At 40.5% G+C, this 19375-nt stretch overlaps 1 protein-coding gene across 1 annotated transcript in view; it reads left to right on the top strand.

The window, feature by feature from the left end:
• ADAMTS19 (ADAM metallopeptidase with thrombospondin type 1 motif 19) overlaps nucleotides 1-19375 on the top strand; it is a 355301-nt gene that overhangs the window by 298072 nt on the left and 37854 nt on the right. The window contains exon 16 of the mRNA XM_044291002.1: nucleotides 1755-1835. Within this exon, the coding sequence (XP_044146937.1) occupies nucleotides 1755-1835 (81 nt within the window). The remainder of the gene's footprint in view (nucleotides 1-1754; nucleotides 1836-19375) is intronic.

Genomic DNA, 19375 nt, shown 5'->3' with positions numbered 1-19375 from the left:
AAAACATCGGTCTTAAAAAATGGGCCACATAGTTACAGTTGCAATAAAAAAGTATGTGAACCCTTTAGAATTATATGGATTTCTGCACAAATTGGTCATAAAATGTGATCTGATCTTCATCTAAGTCACAGCAATAGACAATCACAGTCTGCTTAAGCGAATAACACACAAAGGATTACATTTTACCATGTTTTTATTGAACAAACCATGTAAACATTCACAGTGCAGGTGTAAAAAGTATGTGAACCCCTAGACTAATGACATCTCCAAGAGCTAATTGGAGTGAGGTGTCAGCCAACTGGAGTCCAATCAATGAGATAAGATTGGAGGTGTTGGTTACAGCTGCCCTGCCCTATGAAAAAACACACACACCAGTTCTTGGTTTGCTTTTCACATAAAGCATTGCCTGATGTGAATGATGCCTCGCACAAAAGAGCTCTCAGAAGACCTACGATTAAGAATTGTTGACTTGCATAAAGCTGGAAAGGGTTATAAAAGTATCTCCAAAAGCCTTGCTGTTCATCAGTCCATGGTAAGACAAATTGTCTATAAATGGAAAAAGTTCAGCACTGCTGCTACTCTCCCTAGGAGTGGCCGTCCTGTAAAGATGACTGCAAGAGCACAGTGCAGACTGCTCAATGAGGTGAAGAAGAATCCTAGAGTGTCAGCTAAAGACTTACAAAAGTCTCTGGCATATTCTAATATCCCGGTTATTGAATCTACGATACGTAAAACACTAAACAAGAATGGATTTCATGGGAGGATACCACAGAGGAAGCCACTGCTGTCCAAAAAAAAACATTGCTGCACGTTTATAGTTTGCACAAGAGCATCTGGATGTTCCACAGCAGTACTGGCAAAATATTCTGTGGACAGATGAAACCAAAGTTGAGTTGTTTGGAAGAAACACACAACACTATGTGTGGGGAAAAAGAGGCACAGCACACCAACATCAAAACCTCATCCCAACTGTGAAATATGGTGGTAGAGGCATCATGGTTTGGGGCTGCTTTGCTGCGTCAGGGCCTGGAAGGATTGCTATCATCAAAGGACAAATTTATTCCCAAGTTTATCAAGACATTTTGCAGGAGAACTTAAGGCCATCTGTCCACCCGCTGAAGCTCATCAGAAGATGGGTGCTGCAACAGGACAACGACCCAAAGCATAGAAGTAAATCAACAACAGAATGGCCTAAATAGAAGAAAATACGGCTTCTGGAGTGGCCCGAGTCCTGACCTCAACCCGATTGAGATGCTGTGGCATGACCTCAAGAAAGCGATTCACACCAGACATCCCAAGAATATTGCTGAACTGAAACAGTTCTGTAAAGAGGAATGGTCAATAATTACTCCTGACCGTTGTGCACGTCTGATCTGCAACTACAGGAAACGTTTGGTTGAAGTTATTGCTGCCAAATGAGGTTTAACCAGTTATTAAATCCAAGGGTTCACATACTTTTTCCACCTGCACTGTGAATGTTTACATGGTGTGTTCATTAAAACATAGTAACATTTTATTTTTTGTGTGTTATTAGTTTAAGCAGACTGTGATTGTCTATTGTTGTGACTTAGATGAAGATCAGATCACATTTTATGACCAATTTGTGCAGAAATCCATATCATTCCAAAGGGTTCACATACTTTTTCTTGCAACTGTATAAAATACTCTGCATTTCATAAAAAATATTTTTAAGTGAATATATTTATCCACTGATCCTGAATATAGAATTGTCAAAGTCTTCCTGTAATATGCAGGTTATGTGGAGGCACTGGTGATACCAGCAGGAGCCAGAAGAATTAAAGTGGTAGAGGAAACTCCAGCACACAGTTATCTAGGTAAGACAAAGTGACCCTCCATTCCAGAAAAAAATCATATTATCTGGGTAATGAACACTTAGCTCATGACCTTCTTTTACTCTTCTGAATTGCAGATCCACCTATTCCTGTTCTGTCATCCTAGATGGCCGCACTGCTTCTGAGGCTACCTGATGCATGCTGTGCATTTGGTAGCCTCGGACACTTCCTGTTGCCCTCAGTTTAGCCAGCAGTACTCATATGAACAGTGCCATTCCAAGAGCAGGGCTGGATAAACTGGAAGTGTCTTGGACTAGCAATGCGCAGTTTGCATCAGGTAGTCTGAGAAGCTGAAAGGTTATCCTGAATGATTAAGGCCTCATGCACACGACTATAGTTTCGGTCTGCATCCGATCCACATTTTTTGTGGATCGAGTGTGGACCCATTGATTTCAATCGGGCCGCAAAAGATGTTGATAGCACACTAGGTATTTTTCGCATCCGTATGTCCTTTCCATGTCCCTGCAAAAAAAAATAGAGCTTGTCCTTTTCTTGTCCATTTTGTGGACAAGAATAGGCTTTTGTAATGCGAGATGCACATGGCTGGTATCTGTGTTTTGCGGATTCAAAATTTATGGACCACAAAAAACAGGTATGATCATGTGCATGAGGCCTAAAGAGGAGTTGTGCTCAGTAGTTATCCCTCTCACATGTTTATTATGAACTTTTGTACTACCGTTTGGGTGGTTTCACACTCAAATCATTTTGGAAAACGCTGTATTTTTTGTGGCAGTTTTTCATACAGTTTTTGAGACAAAGTCGGAAGTGGATTCAAAAGGAGTTGTTGGATATTTAAGGAAGGACTTAAGGAGAACAGCAGGTTCAGCCGAAAGTCTAATGTGTATGGGGAGCTACCGACTCTCCCAGGACAGATGATGTCAGCGAAGAGAAGGTTTAGGCAAACTGGATCTTTACACCCAATCCTTTCATTCTTTTTGAAGGTGTCTGGCAGAGACTTTCTCCTCTCTTTATTGTTGATAACCATGCAAAAGTATTCACCTCCCTTGACTTTTTTCGTATTTTGGTGTCTCACAATCTGGAATTAACATAGATTGTTTAAGGATTTGCAGCATGTAATTTACAGAACATGCCACAACTTTGAAGATGTTTTTTTTTTTTATTGCGAAGCAAACAACAAATAGGACAAAATAATAGAAAAAGTCAATGTGCATAACTATTCACCCCTCTAAAGTCAATACTTTGTAGAGCCACCTTTTGGGGCAATCACAGCTCCAAGTCACTTTGGATAAGTCTCTGTGAGCTTGCCACATCTTACCACTGAGATTTCTGCCCATTCCTCCTTGCAAAACTGCTCCAGCTCCTTCAAGTTGGATGGTTTGTGCTTGTGAACAGCAATCTTTAAGTCTGACCACAGATTTTCTATTGGATTGAGATCTGGGCTTTGACTAGGCCATTCCAACACATTTATATTTTTCCCCTTAAACCACTCAAGTGTTGCTTTAGCAGTGTGTTTGGGGTCATTGTCCTGCTGGAAGGTGAACCTCCATCCTATCCTCAAATTACCCACAGAGTGGTACATGTTTTGCTCAAGAATATCCATGTATTTTGCACCATCCATCTTTCCCTCAACTCTGACCACTTTCCCAGTCTTGGCTGCTGAAACACATCCCCACAGCATGATGCTGCCACCACCATGTTTCACTGTGGGGATGGTGTTCTTTGGGTGATGTGATGTGTTGGGTTTAGTCCAGACATAACGTTTTCTTTGATGGCCAAAAAGTTAAAAATTTAGTCTCATCAGACCAGAGCACCTTCCTCCATACATTTTGGGAGTCTCCCACATGCCTTTTTGCAAACTCACAACGTGCCTTTTTGTTTTTGTGCTAAAAGTAATGGCTTTCTTCTGACCACTCTGCCATAAAGCCCAACTCTATGGAGCATACGGCTTATTGTCATCCTATGTACAGATACGCCAGTCTCTGCTGTGGAACTCTGCAGCTCCTCCAGGGTTACCTTAGGTCTCTGTACTGCCTCTCTGATTAATGCCCTCCTTGCCCGGTGTGTGAGTTTTGGTGGGCGTCCGTCTTTTGGCAGGTTTGCTGTTGTGCCAGGTTCTTTCCATTTGGTTATGATAGATTTGATGGTGCTCCTGGGGATCATCAAAGATTTTGATATTTTTGTATTACCTAACCCTGACTTGTACTTCTCAACATTGTCCCTTACTTGTTTGGAGAGTTCCTTGGTCTTCATTGCAGTGTTTTGTTAAGTGGTGCCTCTTGCTTAGATGTTGCAGCCTCTGGGGCCTTTGAAAAAAGGTGTCTAATAACAGATCATGTGACACTTAGATTGCACATAGGGGGCCATCATTTCAATAATTATGTGACTTCTGAAGGTAATTGGTTGCACCAGAGCCTTTTATGGGCTTCCTAACAACCTCTTTGTGAATACATATGGACATGCCAATTTTTTGTTTTCTATTTCTGAACAATAGTTTTATTTATATATTGTTCTCATTTCACTTCACCAACTTAGACTATTGTGTTCTGATCCATCACATAAAATTCAGATTAACAAAACATTGAACTTAAGGATGTAATGTAACAAAATATGAAAAAAGTCAAGGGGGTGAATACTTTTGCAAGGCACTGTATACACATATGGTTGAATCAAGCGTTATGTGTATTGAGGAGCTGAGAAAGAGCTGTCTGCTGAACATGTATGTGGGAGTCAGGAGAGATAACTGTCAACTGGATGATCATTCAGTCAACAGCTATACAGGGTGTACAGCCACCTTTATACTTTCTTTTGGATCCATATCTGGTTTTGGCTAAAAAAAACTGCAATATAAAACAACTGTGACATTTTCCCAAAAAATGCTGGGTGTGTGAAATCACTAAAATGGTGGCATGCTCCATCAGATTCTGTATTACAGAGGTGTTGTTGCTTTTAGTTTTTGTGATACTGGCTAAAACTGAGCTTTTACTTCTAATTTCTTTCCTAAATTTATACACATACTTTGCCTGGATTTTAACACGTCTGCAACAACATGGTCTTCCAAGGTGTTTATCGTTTTTGCTTAGTAATTTTTTTAAAGATAAACATGCAGCAAATCATTCTTTTTATCATAATTACTTGCCATAGAATTACTACATAATGTAGCTCTTTCGCCTGTTTTCTTAATTGACTTCCATTGAAATGTATCTGTATGCTTCTGCATGTCGTAAGGAAATGAGACAACACATTCCAATAGCACAATCATTTAAATTATATCACAGATGGAAGCAAGTAAAGCTGTTATATTATATATGAAAATTTAATCAGGGCAGCCAACACCCAAACCCTGCTAACACCGAAAACCAGCTTTAGCTCCACTAGATTCTGTTTGTCTCATAAGAAAGTCGGAGCACTGTAACCTTTTGAAACAGCCGATTTGGTGGTGCCAGAAGCTGGAACTCGACCAATCAGATATTGATGACCTATTCTGAGGATAGGCTATGAATATTTTCCTCCAAACTAACTCCTTTAATATAAATGTAAGTTCTGTATTAAAGGGATTCTGTCATCAGAAATGAGGCCTATAACCTAAACATATGGTGATGTCCCTAGTAATTCAGTGAATCCTAAAGTGACTTTATCAAATACGCCTGTGGCTCTATAATCATAAAAAACAGGTTTATATCACCTGTCACTCACTTCAAAATGTGTCAAAGGGGACGTCTCATGGTGAAGGGTGCCGGGCTTTTTTCACTACCTTCCCCCCAAGCCATAAGTTTTTATTTTTCCGTTCACATAGCCATATGATTACTTTTTGTGGGACAAGTTGTACGTTTTAATCTTGCATATGATGATGTAGTGGGAAGCTAGAAAAAATTCCAAATGGGGTGGAATTGGAAAAAAATCTAATTCTGCTATGGTTTTATGGGTTTTATTTACAGTACAGAATTCCCTATGATATAAAACTGACATAATAACATAGTTTGTAAGACTGAAAAAAAGACATCTGTCTATACAGTTCAGCCTATTATCCTGCAAGTTGATCCAGAGGAAGGCAAAAAAAAAAAAAAAGATGAGGTAAAAGCCAATTCTCCCCATTTTAGAAGGAAAAAAATACTTCCCGAATCCAATCAGGCAATCAGAATAACTCAGTGAATCAAGGCACTCTCCAGAAATCTACCTGTTATCTTTATTCTTTGGATGAGTACGAATACCACATTTGTACAGTTTTTCTTGTGTTTTAATACTGAAAAAAATAAAACTTGCAAAAAATGTATTTTATCCTTTCATCGCCATATTCTGACCCCCATAACTTTTTGATTTTTACATCTATGGAGCTGTGTGATGGCTCATTTTTTGAAGAGCAATCTGTATGACTTTAATGACTGTAGTTACTTTTTGATCATATTTTAGTTTTTTTGGGAGGTATAGCAATGAAACAATGGCAAATCGTTAATGTTTTTTTTTTGTCGAGAATTCCTAATGCTTGAGGCTACCACAGAGAACAGCTTCTCCGATCTCCATGCAGGGCCCCATGAGCACAGTGTTTCCAGAGAAAGCCGACTCAGATGCCGTTGTCACAAATTAACACTGCATCTGAAGGGTTTAATGTCTGCGATTGGTGTTATTACCGATCACAGATATTAGTCCTGGATGTTTACTGCTAAAAAAAGCAGAAACCTGTCAGCTATGGTGCCCGCTGCGCTTGTGCACATACGCAATAGTTAAAGACCCTATTTCCACTATACATGTATGGTGGTGGTCGGGGAAAGGATTAATCTCCTGGAAAACCCCTTTAAATATAGCATAATGATGCTAAGTCTATTTGTAAATTTAAATTTGTAAAATAATTTTAACACAGCAGGTGTGGATCCACTGTGTCAAAGAATAGATTTGGCTTGAAACTAATGGCATTATCACCCCTTTCACCCATATACCAGGATCTAGTCTTTGCTGGAAGGGAACTATCAGGCCTTTACCTCTTGAAGCAGTATCAGTTATGTAACAGCTGGCCCATGCAGTTCAAGAGACACTGGTCATGGCACCAAAGGTGACAAGTAAAATTGTGGTCAATGCACAAGCCAAGTTCAGGGCAGGCAGAGTTATTCAATCTGGTAAACAGGCTAAAGGCTGAAGCAGGCAGCACAGTCAATATGAGAGTCAGACAGAGGTCAGGCATCAAAGGGTCAAGTCTGGAAAGAGTAAGCGGTCGGACACAGGAAATCAAAACGGACAATAGCACATCTTCGACAAAACTAACAATTTACAGTACCTATTACTCAGATACCCTCCCACAGAGAAAGGTTCCTTAAATACCCTAGGTACCCTGCTTGGACCATGCATATATGCCCTACAGTCAGTAGAGGCACTGCAGGCCAGGAGAAGGCTGCAGCCCAGCATGGAGTGAATGGAGAAGTGCTACTCCAGTAGTCATGTCCTTTGGGAAGGAGCACAGGGAGAGACACTGGAGGACCTGGACCACTGGAACACCAATGCTCTTGTGACCATACCAGCTGGGTGCAGGGAGATGGGGGTGGATAGAGCCAACATTGTTACATGAGTTTCAGGGAGAGGTTTCAGTGTTCCATGTATTCAGCTAATGCAGACATTCATCGTCGTATATCCTAGTCTCATCATTTATAACCCTAGTAGCCTCAACACTGGTGTGGTATCAGTTAGTGGATAGCAGAGAACCTGCTTTAAAAAGAGCGCCCCCTTAGTTATGAACAGCATCAGGAGGTCCTCATACACATAAGACCAAAGTAAGACCTCCACTGATGTTGCTAGGTTTTTCATAAGTTTATGTAATGTGACCATCTTTATAGAAGACCTAAAAAAAAGAAATATATAAAGAGCCATATCCATACAAACTTCTGTACATGTATGTCCATCTCCAGTGTAAAGGTCCAAAAAAAATATATAATATAATTGAACACTAACTTATCTACTAATTTAATATTTATTTTGCCGTAAATAAGTCTTTATACAGCTACATCAATATAAACATTTAAAAAATGGCAAAATATGAGGCGGCAAACAACATCCAAAGCCTAAGGTTGCAGAGATTCTGATGATATACTGAGAGATTCTGATTTGTGCTACACGCAATGATAGATTAAAATCACCTTACACATATTCACACTATTCAAGTCAAGAAGGACGTACAGTATATCTTCAAACGTGAATGAGCCTAAAGCTGTGTTCACACTGCCGTCAGTGTCTGAGCATCTGCTAGCCGTAGAGTCAGATTTTGCTTAAAGTGGCAATGTGTTGTGGGTTCAATTATAAATGGAAACTATGACACCTTGGTAAACGCAGTCTATCAAGAGAGTCAAGGAAACAAAGCCTCCTAGGCTCCTGTAGGCAGTATTCAGAAAGTTTCAAAGAGTTGCTGCTTCTTTTGAAAGGGATTAAACAGACTACTAAAGTATATTACAAAAATATGTATACATGAAATAATAGGGAAAACAAAGAGTAGCATATCTACAGTGGTGCTCGAAAGTTTATGAACCCTTTAGTATTTTCTATATTTCTGCATAAATATAAAACCTAAAACCAAATAAGATTTTCACACAGGTCCTAAAAGTAGATTAAGATCAAACGACTTAAAAACATATTAGAGAGGCAAAAGTATGCAGACCTTTAGGATTAACAAATAATATGAAGGCTAAATACAGATTGTGTACAAATTAAGGAAATACTTGCCCATTATTACCCTTTCAAGTAGTAGTTGACCAACAAAGCTCACACCAAGAGCAAGGTGTGTAATTTTCCACAACATCACAAAGGAACCCAAGACAACCTCTAAGCAACTAAAGGCCTTACTCACATTAGCTAATGTTAATGTTTATGAGTTTACAAACAAGAGGACACCAAACAACAATGGTGTGCATGGCATGGTTGCAAGGAGATAGCTCCAAAAACAATATTGCTGCCCATTTGCTAAAGATCACCTGGACAAGACAGAAAGCTACTGGAACTATGTTTTATTGGACCAGAATAGAACATTTTGCTTTAAATGAAAAGCGTTATGTTTGAAGAAAGAAAAACACTGCATTCCCACACAAAAACCTCATCCCATCTGTGAAACACTGTGGTAGTAGTATCATGGTTTGGTTCTGTTTTGCTGACTCTGGGCAGGGATTATCATCATTGATGGAACATTGAATTCTAAATGATACCAGCAAAGTCTAAAGAATAAACAAGAAATCTGTCCTTGAATAGAATCTCAAGAGAATGTAGGTTGTGCAAGACAACTATCCTAAGCACACAAGTCATTTTACCCAACAATGAATAACGCCTACATGAGTTTTCAAAAAGTTTGCATAATGATTAGGCTTCTTTGTATAATCATAAGTGTGAATGAGTATGTATTTTTTGGGCTTTCCTAATGTAGGCATATTATTCTCTGTTTCTTCTGCACAGCTAGATGCATTTCTCTCACAAGCATCTCCCTTCTGTAGAATCTGCCAACACTGTACTACTGTAAGCTCCTTTCCTTTACTTCCCACTATGTTTGTTTTTAGCTCCAGAGCTCACAGAACAGACAATTCATACTTACAGAAAGACAAAAGCCTCATATTATCTCCAGAAACAGTGTAGAAGCAGTTCTTTTATCAGGCTCAGGATTTCAGCTAGCTCTAACACACCCCTACTTTCTCGTTGCCATCTTATGTATTTCTGTTACATGGCACGGATCTTGTCTGACAACAGGCAGTGAACTGAAAATTTGGGAGAAGGGAGACCTCTAGTGGCCATGACTGTAAAGATTTTTTCAGGTGGGTGCAGAAATATATATTTTTTTTATTTACAAGTTCAATTTGCTAGTGAAACCATTCTCTATTGAATGAAATAAAATTGTGTAAAAGTACACCGACTCTTTAAAGAAGAATAAAGTTAAAGTCCTAACTTTAATCCAATAGAAATGTTTTGGAAGGACCTGAAGCGTGCAGTTCATGGTAGGAAACCCACCAATATAACAGATTTGAAGCTGTTTTGTATGGAGGAATGGGCTACGGCTAGTTTTAAACTGGTGTTATTAGTTCTGGCAGGCTGTTCAGGCAGAGAACAGCCTGCTAGAGGTCTCTGTATCGGATTATGTCGGTTTTTACCGCAATGCCCGTCTGCCCCATAGACTATAATGGAGTCTGGAGGAGATCCAGCTGCTACCCGGAAAATAGTGGCTTTTGTCCGGCTAAATCCTGGTATATTTGCCGGGTAGCGGCCAGATCTCTGCAGGACCCCATTAATGGGGTCAGTACGCATTGTGGCAACATCTTGCAATGCTGGATGCAGAGAGCTCTGGCAGACTGTTCTTTGCCACCCAGAATAGCTTTCCAGAGCTAATAATGTTAACGTGATTAACGTTAAGTTCCTCCAAGACGATGTACGCGAACATTTAGTTGCAATTATTGTTGCAGAACAGGGCCACACCACATACTGAAATCAAAGGTTCACATACTTTTGCCACTCGCAGACATGTCACATCAGATAATTTTTTGTGTGCAGTACAGACCTGAAGTTTGGACACACCTTCTCATTCAAAGAGTTTTCTTTATTTTCATGACTATGAAAATTGTAGATTCACACTGAAGGCATCAAAACTATGAATAAACACATGTGAAATTATATACATAACAAAAAAGTGTGAAACAACTGAAAATATGTTATATTCTAGGTTCTTCAAAGTAGCCACCTTTTGCTTTGATTACTGCTTGGCATACTTTTAATGAGCTTCAAGAGGCAGTCACCTGAAATGGTTTTCACTTCACAGGTGTGCCCTGTCAGGTTTAATAAGTGGGATTTCTTGCCTTATAAATGGGGTTAGGACCATCAGTTGCGTTCTGGAGAAGTCAGGTGGATACACAGCTGATAGTCCTACTGAATAGACTGTTAGAATTTGTATTATGGCAAGAAAAAAGCAGCTAGGTAAAGAAAAACGAGTGGCTATCATTACTTTAAGAAATGAAGGTCAGTCAGTCCGAAAAATTGGGAAAACTTTGAAAGTGTCCCCAAGTGCAGTCACAAAAACCATCAAGCGCTACAAAGAAACATGTCTCACATGCGGACCGCCCCAGGAAAGGAAGACCAAGAGTAACCTCTGCTGCGGAGGATAAGTTCATCCGAGTCACCACAACAGCAGCTCAGATTAGAGACCAGGTCAATGCCACACAGAGTTCTAGCAGCAGACACATCTCTAGAACAACTGTTAAGAGGAGACTGTGTGAATCAGGCCTTCATGGTAGAATATCTGCTAGGAAACCACTGCTAAGGACAGGCAACAAGCAGAAGAGACTTGTTTGGGCTAAAGAACACAAGGAATGGACATTAGACCAGTGGAAATCTGTGCTTTGGTCTGATGAGTCCAAATTTGAGATCTTTGGTTCCAACCACCGTGTCTTTGTGCGACGCAGAAAAGGTGAACGGATGGACTCTACATGCCTGGTTCCCACCGTGAAGCATGGAGGAGGAGGTGTGATGGTGTGGGGGTGCTTTGCTGGTGACACTGTTGGGGATTTATTCAAAATTGAGGGCATACTGAACCAGCATGGCTACCACAGCATCTTGCAGTGGCATGCTATTCCATCCGGTTTGCATTTAGTTGGACCATCATTTATTTTTCAACAGGACAATGAACCCAAACACACCTCCAGGCTGTGTAAGGGCTATTTGACCATGAAGGAGAGTGATGGGGTGCTGCGCCAGATGACCTGGCTTCCACAGTCACCGGACCTGGACCCAATCGAGATGGTTTGGGGTGAGCTGGACCGTTGAGTGAAGGCAAAAGGGCCAACAAGTGCTAAGCATCTCTGGGAACTCCTTCAAGACTGTTGGAAGACCATTTCAGGTGACTACCTCTTGAAGCTCATCAAGAGAATGCCAAGAGTGTGCAAAGCAGTAATCAAAGCAAAAGGTGGCTACTTTGAAGAACCTAGAATATGACATATTTTCAGTTGTTTCACACTTTTTTGTTATGTATATAATTCCACATGTGTTAATTCATAGTTTGATGCCTTCAGTGGGAATCTACAATTTTCATAGTCATGAAACTAAAGAAAACTCTTTGAATGAGAAGGTGTGTCCAAACTTTTGGTCTGTACTGTATATACAGAAATATAGACAATTCAGAAGGGTTCACATACTTTCAAGCACTATTGTATATGAGGTGAGGCGGTAGCATTCACTAAAGGATCCAGGAACCTATGGGGGCCCAAAGAGCCCTCTTCCACACAAAAAAAAACACCACTATTGTAAAACGCACAAAGTAGGTTGGGGGCCCTTTGTTTTTCTCAAAGATAATCAGGTGTTAAGTGGGGATGGAAGACACCTGCTGTAGAATATAGCATCACAGTCTGGCTTTGGTCAGAATTTTCTAGTATTGAAGAGTGAAGATTACAATATGGCTTACCTGATGCACTGTTAGTGATATAATACTCTTAAAAGGATTGTGTCAGCAAGATTATGCATATAGACCTGATTACATGTCATATACCAGTATATAATTTATGAATGCTGTAGTTTTGCTGAAAAAACTATTTTAAATATACAGTGCCTTGCAAAAGTATTCACCCCCTTGACTTTTTTCGTATTTTGGTGCCTTACAACCTGGAATTTACATGGATTGTTTGAGGATTTGCATAATTTAATTTACAGAACATGCCCACAACTTTGAAGATATTATATATTTTTTTTTTATTGTGAAGCAAACAACAAATAGGACAAAATAAAAAAGTAAATGTGCATAACTATCCACCCCCCTAAAGTCAATACTTTGTACAGCCACCATTTGTGGCAATCACAGCTCCAAGTCGCTTTGGATAAGTCTCTATGAGCTTGCCACATCTTACCACTGGGAATTTTGCCCATTCCTCATAGGCCATTCCTGACTAGGCCATTCCAACACATTTATATGCTTCCCCTTAAACCACTCAAGTGTTGCTTTAGCAGTGTGTTTGGGGTCATTGTCCTGCTGGAAGGTCAACCTCCGTCCTATCCTCAAATCACGCACAGAGTGGTACAGGTTTTGCTCAAGAATATCCCTGTATTTAGCACCATCCATCTTTCCCTCAACTCTGACCAGTTTCCCAGTCTTGGCTGCTGAAAAACATCCCCACAGCATGATGCCGCCACCACCATGTCTCACTGTGGGGATGGTGTTTTTTGGGTGATGTGATGTGTTGGGTTTGCTCCAAACAGAGCGTTTTCTTTGATGACTGAAAAGTAAAATTTTAGTCTCATCAGACCAGAGCACCTTCCTCCATACATTTTGGGAGTCTCCCACATGCCTTTTCGCAAACTCACAACGTGCCTTTTTGTTTTTAGCTGAAAGTAATGGCTTTCTTCTGACCACTCTGCCTTAAAGCCCAACTGTATTGAGCATACGGCTTATTGTCGTCCTATGTACAGATGCTCCAGTCTCTGTTATGGAACTCTGTAAATCCTCCAAGGTTACCTTAGGTCTTTGTGCTGCCTCTCTGATTAATGCCCTCCTTTTTGGTGGGCGGCAGGTTTGCTGTTGTGCCATGTTCTTTCCATTTGGTTATGATAGATTTGATGGTGCTCCTAGGCATCATCAAAGATTTGGATATTTTTTATACGCTAACCCTGACTTGTACTTCTCAACAACATTGTCTGTTACTTGTTTGAACAGTTTCTTGGTCTTCATTGCAGTGTTTTGTTAGTGATGCCTCTTGCTTATGTGTTGCAGCCTATGGGGCCTTTCAAAAAAGGTCTGTATATGTAATGACAGATGATGTGACACTTAGATTGCACATAGGTGGACATAATTTCACTAATTATGTGACTTCTGAAGGTAATTGGTTGCACCAGAGATTTTTATGGTCTTCCTAACAAAGGGGGTGAATACATATGCACATGCCAATTTTCTGTTTTCTATTTCTAAATAATAGTTTTATTTATATATTTTTCTCATTTCTATACACCAACTTAGACTATTGTGTTCTGATCCATCACATAAAATTCAGATTAACAAAACATTGAACTTAAGGCTGTAATGGAACAAAATACTAAAAAAGTCAAGGGGGGTGAATACTTTTTCAAGGCACTGTATACATGCAAATACCCTGTGAAAAGAGAGCAAGGGGCTGTTTTAACCATTACTGGAGCCAAGCCACACTAAGCACCTTCCCTCATCCTCAAGTCCCCTCCTAGCTGCTCCAATGTTATTCTGAGGCTGCACTGTAATCTAGCGTGAGCACTTTTACTTGTCACCTAAGCGCCTGCACAGTGTCCCATTCATGTGCTGTCATGAGCCTCAGGGAACGAACTGCGCATGTGCCAGCTTTTTTTTTTTTTATTAAGCTGGTGCATGAGCAGTTCTTTCCATGACAAGTAGGTGACAAGTAAAAGCACTCACGCAAGATTACAGTGTGGCCTCAGAATAATTTGCATATATATATAAAATAACTTTTCCAGCAAAACTGCAGCATGCATACTCTTGCTGACAGAATCCCTTTAAAAGCACAGATGTTTATTAAATTACCCTTTTGGGAAAAAATGAAACCATTAAGATTTTCTTCTCACTATACTTGCAAAGAGAAGAGGCTCGGATTTATGACAGGAAGTAGCAATTATATTTTATATCTTGTATCCATGGTTTGGACAAAGCAGAGTATTGTTTATTCATGTTGTACGAGTTGACCCTTGAGACCTGTGGCTTTTAATGAAAATTGTGTAAAGGATTTTTAATATACATTGTAGTAGTTTTGAAACCAGCATATTTAATAGACTTGCGTCTGCTGTTCTAGTCTTGATGGGGCCGGCACTGCCGGAGACACCATGTAATTTATGACGAGGTACAGGCCCAGTCCTTGCGCCAGAAGGAAATCTACAGCAGTTGGGAGCTGCCGTAAATTTCATTTACTATTATGCCAGTTTTTTATGTAAATAATGATGATTGCATCAGGGTGATAGCCCCACCCACATCCCACCCTGACTCCACCCTCATTTCTTAGACCTGGCAAGGATGGTGTAAAATGCCAGTTGAGACTAAAAAAGTTGCAATGACATTTAAAGTGTCTCAAAAATGGTCAGAAAGACGTGTAAGGGGAATAACAAAATACCACATTTTTGTATTTTATATATGTTCCAAATACATCTAGGGGTTTCAACCACACTTGCATTAAATGACATTTGTCATCAGATTTGTACCTATGAAACTTGATGACCTGTTACATGTGCACATGGCAGTTGAAGGCATCTGTGTTGGTCTCATGTTCATATGTGCCTCATTGCTGAGAGAAAAAGATGTTTTAATATTTGCAAACGAGCCTCTAGGGGCAATGGGGGCATTTCCTTTACACTAGAGGTTCTCTCTCTCTCTGCAATTGCCACACCCTCTGCTGATATATGCCTTTAAAGGAGTTTTATTGGAGGTTCAGTGCCATTCTTGAATTTTAAAAATATTGAAACTTTAGTGGACACCAACAAATGCTTTGACACCTTTTGGGCAATTTTATTACTGCATTCTACTGGGCCAAGAATATTTTCAAATTGGTCTTAATAAAAATGTTGTCATCTATAGCCTTCAGTTCTACTCCATCTGCAGACTGTTTTTTCTGCTTCCCACTAAATTCCATCAGATAGCTACTCTGTTGGCTCCAACTATAGCCCTTATCTCCACTACATAAGGACCATAAACACTCATTTAAGCTGAATTAGAACCAAACTGATAAGAATATAGCTTAAAAGAGTATTTATGAGCAGCTAGAGAAATATAGATGAGGGCTGACAGAATTCAATAAGAAGGAGAAACAATAGTATGTAGATGGAGTAAAAGTGAAGGCTGTAGAAGACAAACTGTTTGAGATTTTTTTTGCATAGATATATATATAAAGACCAATTGTAAAATTGATTTGAATTAGTAGAATGCAATAATAAAAAATCCCTCCCAAAGTATCCATAGCTTTTAACCCTCTCACTGTAAAGAACATATCTCATAGGTCCTTGCAGGGTGGCAACTCAGTAGCCAAGGACAAACCTCATATGTCCTACCTACTGATGCCTGGATCTCAGGCAGGCAATCTCATCTTTAAAACAGGACCACGCCCAAGGCTCTATCTATAAAATATGGCAAGTTAGAGCCCTTAAAAAGGGGTCAAGGTGAAAGCTGCATATAGCAGCAGCTTTCAATCCTGATCCAATTTCTGTGCCGTAACTTGGAGATCATGGTTAGATCTTAGATCTTTGTCTTGTTTTAAAGATAAGATTGTCATACTTTGAATCTTTAGCTGTTACACAGCCCCAGATATGCCAGCAGAAACATGTCAGCCAGCCGAGGAGAAGAAGTTGGTCGGTGGGGAAAATGTTGACCATTAGTGATGAGCGAGCATGCTCGGCCAAACTGCTGTTCGGCTCGAGCATCGCTATGCTCGGCAGATCCGAGTGCTCGGCTGAATAATTCTGGTGCTCGAATGCAATTTAATATAATGGAAGTCAATGGGAGAACCCCAGGCATCCCCTGCTCGGAAGAGAAGAGGGTGTCTGGTTAATGAAAAAAGGTTAGAAACCCCATCAAAAATGTTTAGCAACAGCATTAAGAGCTAGCTGGATGCGTCTTAGACTCCTATTATGTACGACATACAATAGACAACCACACAAAGGCTATATGCCAAAAGCCAGGTATGTACAAGCCATCCATCGATCCATGAGACAGATAACAGCCAGCATACCTTACAATGGCAGCCTTGTGCACTATGAGATATTACAAACCAGCTCTTATCTGACTGAGAACCAGTAAACCTCAAAGTTATTTTGCATCTGTTGGATGGCTTGGGTGGACCGCCACACCTAGATCAATATCATTAGGGCGACAAATAGTTTTCCAATTGTCCTAACATAATATTTAATAACGTTTCTATACAGTTTTGTCATTTTTGGCGCTATTGAGTTATGAACAGCGCCCTCTATTGGTTTCACAGTCTTATGACAAGACAAATATTTTTGTCAGAAGACTATGAACCCAATAGAGGGCGCTGTTCGTAACTCAATAGCGCCCTCTATTGGTTTCACATCCCACAGTTCATCAAAACCAGTATTATGGTGGTCTAACTCATTTTTTTATTAACTACAGGAAGTTTAGGTGTTCAGTCCATAATATGAGTGTAAGGCTACTTTCACATCAGCGTCTTTCATTCAGGTTTTGAGATCCGGCACAGGATCTCAAAACCTGAATAAAACACTTCTGTTTCATTTAATACATCTGGATGCATCTGTTTCGTCTGGATTAGGTTGTACTAAAATGCAGCATCCAGCATTAAAATAATTGCAAGTCAATGGGTGCCAAATCAGTTTTCTTCATTACAGAATAAAACTAATGTGGCACCATTGACTTACATTGATTTTCATGCCGGATCCGGTTTGTTCAGTTTCGCAGACCCGTCACAAAACCGCAGCTTGCAGCAGTTTTGTGTTTGGTCATAAAATGGAACAAACTGGAACGGAATGCATCCTGATTTGGTTTGTTCTGTTTTGTCCCCATTGACAATGAATGCCGGATCCCAATTATTGATGAGCAGCATAGGCAATATTCTTTTTCACAATATTTTGTGAAGTTTTGGCCTAATATTCGCCACAGATTCGCAAATTCTAGAATTCGTGATCTACAGTCATTACAACACGCAACAAAAAAAACTTTTCGTCTGCTACTGGGCAAAAACCATTTGTCCTATACTAAATCGAGTGTCAGAATTGTTGTAACACGTCACAAAATTTTGCTATGCATAAGTATCCCTAAATGAATTAAAGGGGTTGTCCAAGTTATATTTATTGATGACCTATCCTCCGGATAGGTCATCAATATCAGATCGGCGGGGGTCCGACACCCGGCACCCCCTCCAATCAGCTGTTTGAAGAGATGGCGTGCGCGGTGTCAGCGCTGCCTCCTCTTCACTGTTTAACTTCTAGCCGTTGCATCTGCAGTGGTGAGCAGGTGTAATTACACCCAACCATCCCATTCATTTCAATAGGAATGCTTGGGTGTAATTACACCTGCTCACCACTGCAGATGCAACGGCTAGAAGGTAAACAGTGAAGAGGAGGCAGCGCTGACACCGCGTACGCCTTCTCTTCAAACAGCTGATCGGAGGGGGTGGCGGGTGTCGGACCGATCTGATATTGATGACCTATCCTGAGGATAGGTCATCAATAAATAGCACTTGGAAAGCATTGAATAATTTTTAACAGAACGAGTTTTACTCCAACAATTACCTGATCTACATCAAAGTTTGTGTAGTAAACAGCGTATGAAAATGTAATGGAATAACACAATTTTAAAAAAGTCTTTTTTTCAGTTTAAAAGTCTTAGGGCTCTTTCACACTTGCGTTCTTTTGTTCCGGCATAGAGTTCCGTCGTCGGGGCTCTATGCCGGAAGAATCCTGATCAGGATTATCCTAATGCATTCTGAATGGAGAGAAATCCGTTCAGGATGCATCAGGATGTCTTCAGTTCAGGACCGGAACGTTTTTTGGCCGGAGAAAATACCGCAGCATGCTGCGCTTTTTGCTCCGGCCAAAAATCCTGAACACTTGCCGCAAGGCCGGATCCGGAATGAATGCCCATTGAAAGGCATTAATCCGGATCCGGCCTTAAGCTAAACATCGTTTCGGCGCATTACCGGATCCGACGTTTAGCTTTTTCTGAATGGTTACCATGGTTGCCGGGACGCTAAAGTCCTGGCAGCCATGGTAAAGTGTAGTGGGGAGCGGGGGATCAGTATACTTACCGTCCGTGCGGCTCCCGGGCGCTTCAGATTGACGTCAGGGCGCCCCACGCGCATGGATGACGTGATCGCATGGACACGTCATCCATGCGCATGGGGCGCTCTGACGTAATTCTGGAGCCGCATGGACGGTAAGTATACTGCTCCCCCGCTCCCCACTACTACTATGGCAACCAGGACTTTAGTAGCATCCTGGCTGCCATAGTAACACTGAACGCATTTTGAAGACGGATCCGTCTTCAAATGCTTTCAGTTCACTTGCGTTTTTCCGGATCCGGCGTGTAATTCCGGCAAATGGAGTACACGATGGATCCGGACAACGCAAGTGTGAAAGAGGCCTTACTTGAACAAGGCCCAGTACTGTTAAAAGTGCATCAGGCATCTGCTTTTGCGTTTGTAAACGGTCATATTTTCCCGTTGCAAAAAACAGAAGTAGTACCCCATCATGTTGGGATTCCAGCGGCCTTTATACCTGTTTTCCATTGTAGAAATATCTTTATGGAACCGCTCTCCATGTTTGTCACTTATGCGTGTCCCAACTTGGGTGTGAAAAAGTCAAGAATGGGAATGTAAGAAATGCACTTTCAATGACATCTTAAGTTTCAAAACTGATCACTTATCAAAATCTGTCCAGCTTGCCTTATATACTTACTCCATATAATATATCTCCAATATAATGCATTAATATTATAACTGAATAGCCTTTGCATGTACTGTACTTAAAATTTAGACATGTCAGGCAAATTCCGAGTTCATATTTGGAATCAGCACGCTCATTTTAGTATAAATCACATGTTTTGCTCTCAGTAGCAAAATCATTGTTGTGCA

Source organism: Bufo gargarizans, chromosome 1 (assembly GCF_014858855.1).
Source record: "Bufo gargarizans isolate SCDJY-AF-19 chromosome 1, ASM1485885v1, whole genome shotgun sequence".
Lineage (NCBI taxonomy): Eukaryota > Metazoa > Chordata > Amphibia > Anura > Bufonidae > Bufo > Bufo gargarizans.
The sequence above is the reverse complement of the archived record's forward strand: the minus strand, read 5'-3'. Positions and strand labels throughout refer to the sequence as shown.